This window comes from Ascoidea rubescens, assembly GCF_001661345.1.
Source record: "Ascoidea rubescens DSM 1968 unplaced genomic scaffold ASCRUscaffold_18, whole genome shotgun sequence".
In the NCBI taxonomy this organism is placed as follows: domain Eukaryota; kingdom Fungi; phylum Ascomycota; class Saccharomycetes; order Ascoideales; family Ascoideaceae; genus Ascoidea; species Ascoidea rubescens.
In genome coordinates, this window is record NW_017962930.1 from 297,750 (window position 1) to 307,815 (window position 10,066).

At 33.2% G+C, this 10,066-nt stretch overlaps 3 protein-coding genes across 3 annotated transcripts; 1 reads left to right on the forward strand and 2 right to left on the reverse strand.

The window, feature by feature from the left end:
- Nucleotides 1-137: 137 nt before the first annotated feature.
- On the forward strand, nucleotides 138-2,137 carry HTS1 (histidine--tRNA ligase). The gene has a single exon (XM_020194077.1). It carries the CDS (start codon nucleotides 249-251, stop codon nucleotides 1,866-1,868), a length of 1,620 nt encoding a protein of 539 aa, XP_020044795.1. The 5' UTR covers nucleotides 138-248; the 3' UTR covers nucleotides 1,869-2,137.
- Nucleotides 2,138-2,409: 272 nt separating this feature from the next.
- On the reverse strand, nucleotides 2,410-5,091 carry CLG1 (Clg1p). Its single transcript, XM_020194991.1, has one exon. It carries the CDS (start codon nucleotides 4,918-4,920, stop codon nucleotides 2,554-2,556), a length of 2,367 nt encoding a protein of 788 aa, XP_020044796.1. The 5' UTR covers nucleotides 4,921-5,091; the 3' UTR covers nucleotides 2,410-2,553.
- A 1,113-nt stretch (nucleotides 5,092-6,204) lies between these two features.
- On the reverse strand, nucleotides 6,205-7,578 carry RVB1 (RuvB family ATP-dependent DNA helicase pontin; the record flags this gene model as incomplete). Its single annotated transcript, XM_020190929.1, has 1 exon — nucleotides 6,205-7,578. One exon carries the CDS (start codon nucleotides 7,576-7,578, stop codon nucleotides 6,205-6,207), a length of 1,374 nt encoding a protein of 457 aa, XP_020044797.1.
- Nucleotides 7,579-10,066: the final 2,488 nt, after the last annotated feature.

Genomic DNA, 10,066 nt, shown 5'->3' on the forward strand with positions numbered 1-10,066 from the left:
AACAAACAGACCTCGAAATGGTGGTCTGGTAGATGCAAAAAACCCTTATCCGGGGGTCTGCAAATGAAATATTACTCACTCTTCAATTTTATGGCATTTCTTTTCCACTGCTCAAATTTTTTTCAATCAGGAAATATACTTGAAGACATCTCACTATTTTTTTTTTCTGTCTTTGTTTTTTGTTTATGAGCCTATTATCCTCTTGTACACAAGTTAGAAACATTGCTAGACCATTATACTATTTGACAATGAGCTCAATTAACCCCCCAAGCTCCAGTTTGAATTCGATTGCAAATACCAATAAAACCTCTTCCTTAGCTCAACTAAACCAGAAGAGAAAGACTTCAAAATCATCGTCCAAAAAGGAATCCTTTAGTTTAAAGACTCCAAAGGGCACTAAAGATTTTTTTGGTGCAGATTTGCTACTCAAAACCAAAATATTTGATATTTTAAAAGATGTTTTTGTACTTCATGGTGGATCATCGATTGATACACCGGTTTTTGAGTTAAAATCAATTCTTACAAATAAATATGGTGAAGACTCTAAACTTATATACGATTTAAAAGACCAAGGTGGCGAGTTGTGTTCCCTAAGATATGATTTGACGGTTCCCTTTGCTCGTTTTGTTGCACAAAATGACATCAAAAATATCAAAAGATATCACATCGCCAAAGTTTATAGAAGAGATCAACCTGCCATGACTAAAGGAAGAATGCGAGAATTTTATCAATGCGATTTCGACATAGCTGGTATAAACTATGATAAAATGGTACCAGATGCTGAAATTCTTAAAATCTTAGTTGAAGGTTTGACTAAACTAAATATTACTGATTTTAGAATTAAATTAAATCATAGAAAAATTCTAGATGGAATTTTCAAGGTATGTGGTGTCACTGATTCAGATGTTAGAAAAGTAAGCAGTGCTGTCGATAAATTGGATAAAGAATCTTGGGATGAAGTTAAACGGGAAATTGTTGAAGAAAAAAATCAGTCGAAGGAGGTTGCTGACAAAATTGGTGAATTTGTTAAATTAAAAGGCGGTCTAGATGAGATTTTGCCGATTTTATTATCTAATGAAGAGTTAATGTCTAATCCACTTGCCAAAGAAGGTATTGAAGAAATGAAATTATTAAATGGCTATATTTCTGTTTTCTCTATTTCTGATTTTATATCTTTTGATTTATCATTAGCAAGAGGCCTTGATTACTACACGGGATTAATTTATGAAGCTGTTACTGTTGAAAGTAAGGCTCCTCAAAATGCCAAAGAATTAAAAGAAAAAAGCAAAAAACTTAACGATAGCCAAACTGACGATGCCTCTAGTTATGTTGGTGTTGGCTCAATTGCTGCTGGTGGCCGTTATGACAATCTTGTTGGCGATTTTGCATTGTCAAATGGAAAGAAAAATATTTCAATTCCATGTATTGGTGTTTCTTTTGGTGTGGAAAGAATTTTTTCCATTATTTCTTCAAGAATTGATACTAAAAATAAAGTTAGGAGCTCTTCAACAGACATTTTTGTCATGTCCTTTGGTGGGGATGGCTTATTGAAAGAACGATTACTAATTTCCAATTTGCTATGGTCCGCTAATTTGAAAACAGAGTTTGTTTTTAAAAAGAAAGTAAACGCAAGAAAACAATTTCTTGCTGCTGAAAAAATTGGTGCTTCAATAGGTGTAATAATTGGCCAAGAAGAATATGTCAATGAAAATAAAGTTAGAGTAAAAGTATTAGGCGAGCATGAAAACAGTAATGAAGGTGAATTAGTTGAAGTTGATAACTTGATTTCTTATATCAAAAACAAATTAAATGAATTGAATGGAAATCTGGAACTAGATGAAATCTCTAGATTGATTCAAGGTTTGTAGATTATTAAGTAGTGAATTGTTTAAAATATACTTGAATTTTAATAGTATTTAACATTAAAGATGGCCGAATTTCTTAAATATTATACCAAAAAGAGTTGTTGAATTTTGTAGTATAATAGAAGATAGTTATAACCAAAATCTGTTTTAATTACTAAAATATGAACAACGGCAGGTCTATATATTTTACCTCTTCAAAATTGCATAAAGCTTAACTTTTTAATTTTTCTTATATTTAATATGAAGGCATCTATAATTTTTTTTTTCTTGTTTATTTTGTATAATAGAAATAAAAGTTTGCACTAAAAAAATATAGTTAAAAGTATAGTTAAAGATATGATTAAAAATATATTTAAATTGAGACAAAAAAAAGGATTTTTGATTTCTGATTCAGTAGATAGAAACATATTGTTCTTATTTCTGTAATATTTTTGATTAAATTATTCATGGTGTCTATTTCTAAATGAACCAAAAATCAAAACAAGATTTAAAAACCACAATTAAAAAGTTAAAAAAGTAAAAAAAAAAAAAATCAAAAATCAAAAATCAGAGGTTAGAAAGTTGGACAATTTAAATGATAAAAAAAACATAAAAAAATGATATAATTTTCAATATTATTGTCAGCTCTTTGGAGGATACCTTTTCTGATAATATTTGGACAAGATAGTTTCAATTGGTAGTAGTTAATTTAGCAAGCTGGGACAGTATTATAAACAAAATCTGAAAACCTGAGGCTATCACGTTTGTGGCAGTTTGAATAAGTATTTAACAGATTTGGATTGGAAACATCGTTGTTGATGGGATTGTTGCTATAATGCCCATAGGCGTCATTATTCTTTGGATTGTTATAGTAATTATTTAGGAGTATATAATTCGAGTTCCTATTACTCGTAAATCTATTATAATTTGTGTTAAAATGTTCAGTTGGAAAAGTTTGACAGTCATTGACTGAATTGAAATTATTGCTATTAGTATTAGTATTAGTATTAGTATTAGTATTAGTATTAGTATTGTTATTATTATTGTTATTGTTATTATTATTATTATTATTATTATTATTATTATTATTATTATTATTATTATTATTATTATTATTATTATTATTATTGTTGGTATTGGCTTCATTATTATTGGTATTATTACCATTATCGTTTGAAGCGACATGTCTGTTATTGTAGTAATTACTGCGGAAAATGTTTTTTTGAGGCATATTATTTAAATTGTCATTTAGACAAGGAGAATATGTTGAGTCATATAAAGAATCATCTAATATATTTTTCTTTTTGGATTCATAGGATCCCCAAATACTGTTTGATGAAAAAGATTGATTATACGTATTTGGAGATGGTAATAATAAACTAGGAACATGCTTTGATTGATAATATTTGTAAGATGATGAATGGTTATTTGAGTGGAAATTTTCGAAATTAGTAGTTCTTGGAGTAGCCAAGCCATTGGAGACCAAAGTGTTGTGAGAAGCGCTCAAATGGTTGAAATATTGATTGGAATTATTGAAATTGGATGAATTATTAGGCCTAGAGTAAGTATTTTGGTAATCCTTTTTAGGAACCAAGGAAGATTCAATGGCTGAGCCATTCGAGTAGCGGAATTGGGAAGATTTGTTGGGAGAATAAATTTCTGGTTGGAGACAACCGTATTTAATAAAATTTTCATAATATAGTTGTATTTTTTGGTATTCAATGAGCCCATGAGGTATTGAAGAATTTTTATTTAAAGTATTTTGATTATCATAGTAATCGTCTTTTAATAATATTTCATTGCTTATAAAAGAAGAGGAATTGGCAAAAACGTTTAACCATGAGCGATTTTCAAGAAGGGGAATTGAGTCGTTATCAGTAGGAGAATTTAAGAGATTGTAAGATTTGTAATTTAAATTTAGATTTGCATTTAGATTTAAAATGGGAATTGAGTTTGAAGTGGGACTTGGAGTTGAAATTGAATCAGAGATTGAGGTTGAGTTGAAATTTAAAGTTGAAAATTCCAGATCAGATAAATTATTGACGTTGAAATGCAAATCGTATTTGCAATCAAGCAACCAGTTTCTTTCATAAGTGTTTAGTTCCTTTAAAGACAAGCCAGTTGCATCGGACCAGCTTTTGTTGGTAAAGGTATTATCATCGTTAAATTTATTTGAAATAATCAAAGAGGTTACCAAATCAGCAAAACATTGATCAGGGTGGTTAATTTTATATCTGGAGGAATTAGATTTCCTAGCAAAGTAGGTTAAGGCTAATAGGAGAGAAGATTTCGGTAATCTAGTAGCAGCCAAGACGTTTCTTAATTGATTGACGAAATTTGAGTTGAGATAGACTTGATTATAGTTGATTGTTTTGAAAGCAAAAATGGACATGAATTTGGCCATAGTAGTTAAATCATAATCCAAGTGTTGAGTGACGCCGCCTGTGATTTGGTCATCATTTTGTTGTTGTTGTTGCTGCTGAGGAAAATTAGTAGAAATGGAATTTTTGGAGTAATCATTAAAGTTATTTCCAGAAGAATCGACTGGATGGTATGAAGGATTGTAGTGATTGGTTTGTTTGGAAAGATTATAGTTTGATGAGTGATGAGAATTTTGAATTTGGTTCTGAGTTGAAGAGTAATTTTGGATAGGGATTTGGTTTGAGTTTAGGCTGTGGTTATAGTTGTTGATATTGTTATTATTATTATTATTATTATTGTTATTGTTATTGTTATTATTGTTATTATTATTATTATTGTTATTATAATTATTATTATTGTTATTATAATTATTTATATAATTATAGTTATGATTGTAGTTGTAATTGTAATTTGAATTATAGTTGTAGTTGTAGTTGTAATTATAATTGTTGATGTTTGAGTCGTTTAGGTTGAATTGAGAATTTTTGTTGTTTGAAATATAGTTTGAATTTGAGTAGATAGGGGAAAGATTTTTGTTATAGTTTTGAGATGGGTAGTGATTGGAAGAGTATTTTGATGGGATGTTGATTGATAGGTCATTATTAGTGGAGTCATCAAAGTTTCTTTGATAGAATGAACCAGTAACTATAGACATGATTTGGATGATTTAGAGATATTTTTATAGTTATAGATACAATTATAATTATAATTATGATTATAAGAATAAGAATAAGAATAAGAATAAAAATAAAAATAAAAATAAAAATAAAAATAAAAATAAAAATAAGAATAAGAAGATTTCTTTAAGAATGAAAATTATTAGAAATGATTTGGAATATAAAAAACGATAACTTAATTAAAAGCTCGTTGAATATAAGATTTGAATGAAGTTTTTTTGAGGGCCTTTTGATTATATCTAAATTACTAGCCAAAGTAATAATAGATAATGGTAATAGAGTTCGTTTTGAACTATTTATTTCGTTTTAAACTATTTATTTCGTTTTAAACTATTTATTTCGTTTTGAACAGATTATTTGTTTGAGTCACTTTAAGTTCTTTAATTTAAATTTATTAAGCTCAATTTATTCAGCTTAATTTGGTAATATTTGATGATATTTGGTTAATCTTTTAATCAGTTTTAACTTGATGATTTGGTTTGATTTGATTTGGTTTGATTTGGTTTGATTTGATTTGATTTGATTTGATTTTGGGGTAAAACAGATTTAAACTAAAGAGGAGTGAAGGAAAGATAAAGAGATCCAATAAAGATGAAAATGGAGGCAAAGATGAAGATACGTTGGAACCAGACACGAATCAAAAGAGCAGAAGAAGAGGAAGAAAAAACGAAAGAAACAAAAAGAGGAAAGATGGAAATAAAAATAAAAACCCAAATAAAAAAAAAAATAATGGTTTGATTATTTCTTTGATATTTCCCTTTTCTTTCTTTGGCTTGTCGTCTTTTGGAGTATTTTGAACACGAAGATGAAGAAACAGCTGCTTTTGAGTGCTCTTGGGTGGGTGGGAGGAAGATAGAGAAAAAGTCTTGAAAGCGAAACCAACAAAAAATATTGGAGGAAATATTTCTTGATAAGTAGCTTGATGGTGGAGGGAGGACTTCTTCTGGAGTTTGGTTGGGCTGAGACTAGTGACTGCAAATCAAAAGAGGATTGTGAGTGAAGCTCATTATATCAGAGGATGAAAAGAGCAAGAGAAAAATTTGGTGTTTTTTGTTTGGCCGCTGTCCAGAGAAAAGAGTGGAAAGCACCTGGAAAACACCTCGAATCCAGCGGCACGCACCGCGGGAAGCTCAGAAAAAGCCCCGCCCGTTCCTGGGCCGTCAGCACGGATCATGCAGGGCTGTGCGAACGGCGCGTAGGTGTGCGTGCAATTGAAAGACCCGCTGTGGTGGCTGTTTTTTCTCTTGAACCCATCTGAATGGTCACAAGTAGTACTTTGAGTTGGCCTCCAAGATCAGGGCGCTCCTCTTCGCGTCGATGAACAAGTCCTCGGCCTGGAGCACGTCTTCAGCTGCAATCTCGTTTCGACCACTAACGCCGGCGAGGATGCTGGCGGGACTAAGCAACTGGAGCGAGTACCTCAACGACTTTGCTGAGCCCAAGTACGCAAGTCTGTCCAACGCTTCCTGGCTGAGGCTCAAGTTTTCGTGCCTGCTTCGTTTGAGCACAATAGAACGCACCTCCTGTATGTTGTAGGGAAGCGTTCTCACAATCAATAGCCTGTCAATCAAGTCTGGTGGGCATCCATGTGGGCCCTTTTCATCAGCATCGCAGCCTCTGATGGTGGTTAGTCCGCGGTTAGAAGCAAATATCACAACCGGTGCAATGGGAGACTCCAACGCCCTATTGAGATAAGTAAAACATTCGATATCCAACATGTTTACCTCGTCGATAAACAACACTCCTGGAATCAATTCCGCAATGCCCTGATTGATATACTTGGATACAATATTATTGACTTCTAGCCGTAGTTTGTCGGTTATTTCCGTCTTTCTGGGCTTCAATAACTGACCCATCATTGATATAACATCTTGACCGCCCTGCGGCCTGGAGTTTGCAACATCCAAGTCATGGAGAGTAACGTCCTGGACGATCTCCTTTTTCTTATGCACATCTCCCTTAGGCAAGGGAACATACTCCTCTGCTTCAAGATCAAATTCAGTCGCATAAGCATCTGACCTTCCCACTCTTTTGACTGCACCGGTATTAGATTCAATGTAAATCACGTCCCCAATGACTATTCTCTCCTTTTGAATGCTTTCGTAAATTGATGGATCTAATCTTAATGTTTTGGTTCCCTTTGCACTCTTTAGTCCAAGGATTACATGCGATATGGTCTTTCCATAGCCACCTAGCGGATTTTCAGATTCCTCTGGTGTAAGCTCTGTAACCTCTCCTTCGTAGACCTCTTTGATTTCCTTAATTCGTAGTCCAATTGCTCTTCTAAAGTTTTCCATCAATAGTTCGGTTTTTTTAACTTCAGCACTAAAGATTTGGCTGCCAACAATTGGGCAAAAGGGAACTTTGGGCCCAAGTTCCTGCGAAATAGCTAGAGCTAAAGCTGTTTTACCAGTACCAGGCCCACCAGCTAGCAAAATGGCCTTTCCTGCCATTTTTTTGGTTTTTATAAGATCCACAATTATACCACCCGCTTCACGCGCCTCTGCTTGACCAACGAAACCACCAGTGTCGTTTGTGATAGCGACACCAGTGGAAGATAATCCCAAGTGCTTTATATGAGAATGAGAAGTAACTTTGCTTTCATTTTTTGCACTAACCTCGCTTACTTGCCCCATTGATTTCCCTTGAATTGATCAGAGTAAATGGCGGTTGAATGATGAACTGATCTTAGCGACACTCCAGACCAGAAGTTTTTTTAATCTTTTTTCAAATTTCTTGCTGGAGTGAACATTGCCACGTGCCACCCTGTCTGGTGCAAAGCTCGAACCAGACCAGACAGCCGAACACAACTACAATCCCAACGCCACACCGGCCGTCTTCAAGCTCCGGCTGTCTTCGAATCCCGGCCGTTGTTCAACAGCTGCCGGTACGCTAGCGTCACCGACGGGCGGACACGCTCCGGCTGCACGTACCGGTGCGGTTTTGCGGAGTGGGGCCCAAATCGCCTGATCGTGCCAAACCGTGCAGGGCTCTTGCCGCAGACTCTTTTTCGTGCTTACCTTTTCACTTCCCACTGAAGGCGACGGGTTTTCCTTAACGTTTTTGCTGATATTTCGTTCACCACCACCTTCTGTTGATGTGATCCACTTTTATGCTTTTTTATTATTTACTTCATTTTTCTTCTCCTATTTGAAAAATTCCTCTTCATTTGGTTGTTTTATGCATCTACAATTCTGAATATTCAGCTTTGGCGACTCTGGATTAATGATTAATAAATATCAACTCAGGTTTTTGATCAAAATCAAAACAATCAATGTTTACAATCAATTCATTTTAAAACAATAACATCTTCTTGCTTTTTTTTGGTTTTTTGGTTTATATATCTTTTTCTCTCTCTTTCTCTTTCTTTATTATTCTATCTAACGAATTATCTGAATTATATACTCGCTTTTGTCTTCATATTCGAAGCTTCCTCTCTATCTATTCACCACAAGCTTTTAATTAGTTTTTATAAAAATAACAAAAAAATTTCAACTAAAAATTTCAAAACTAATTATCCGATACTACCTCCTATTCCACTTACGCTATACCACCTAATCTCACCATCCCCCATATATTTATACATAATGCTTGCTGAAATCGCAGGTTCCGCCGTTGTCACTTTTGTATTTACAAAAATCGTCGACAATTCCTACCATCTTAAAAGTTCCAAAAGAATCTCAAAAGACCTCAAACGTGAAATCACTGAACAAATTGAACTCAGTAATTCAAATCTAGAATCCCAAATCTCCTCCAAACAAGAAATTATAGCCAAAAAAAATGAACAAGTTATCAACTTGTCCGACGAATTGGAAAAACTACAAAAGAAGACTACTCTCATTTTATCTGAAAATATGGCTTTGAAAAAAAGCAACCAGTTGCTAGAAGAAAAACTACAATCCATAAATACAAAACAAATCGAAGATCAACTAAACTACAAAAATTTGTCCGAAAAGTTTTTCAAATTAACCCAATCAAACTCAGAATTGCAAATCTCTTCCGACAATAAACTATCCATCCTAAGAAAACAGTTGAGAAGTAAAGAAAATGAATTGGCTGAGTTTTCCTCTCAACTACAAGATTTCAAAATACAAAAAGTACTTTTCGATCAACAAAAAATATCCCTAACCGATCAACTCAACTCAAGAAGGGATAAAATCAAGTCCTTCAAAAGAGAATCAGACCTCAAATCAAAAGAATTGGCTTTTGCTCTCAATCAAAACCGTCTGCTCGAAAAAAAATTAAATACTCAGCTGTTCGATGTTAAAAATCTAAAGGAAATTGTATCAAAACTCAAAGATGAAAACAAAATCCTACTGCTGAAATTGAATATTCTAACTACTAAAATCAGCGAGGCCGAATTATCTCTTGACGCTAAAACTGATCAAAACAATCATCTCGATGCTAAACTCAAGTTAAAATCAAATGAATCCCTTCAAGCTGAAAATAATATCCAACAAATAAATAGCGATCTAAATTCAGCAAAACAAAAATTGTCTAACCTAGAAATCACAAAGAAAGGAATGGAGCAAAAATTATCTCAGCTCATTCAAAAGTATAACGATCAAGAATCTCTTTTACAACAAAAACTATCTGCCGCTGGTGAAAAAGAGCTCCAATTTACAAATAAAATCCATGCTCTTCAATCACAAATTGATCAATCTACTCATAAATACTCCCAGTTGCAACAAACTTATGAAAATTCGAAAAATTATATTCAATTTCAAATTCAAAACTTAAAAGACATCTCCTACATAAACAATAATCAACAGGAAAAATTACATCCTCAAAATAAATCTGAAAATGGCGTCTCCGAAAGAAGCATTGACAAAACTATCACAATCAACTCCCAAAACAAAAATATAGATGAAAAAATGAAAAACATAAAAAACCAATTTGAAAAAATTGCTGCAAATTACAAAAAATCACTTTATGAAATAAAAGAAGAACTTGCTAAAAAAACCGAAGAAAGCAATAGCAGATCGGTGTCCATCAACGAATTGACCACTAAGTTCGAAAGTAAGGTTGAAGAATTGACTAAGACGGTTGCTGAATTGACGTCTACCAAGGCTACAGTTGAATCACTCACCAAGAGTCTTGAGGAATCTAAGACCAAGATCGAAA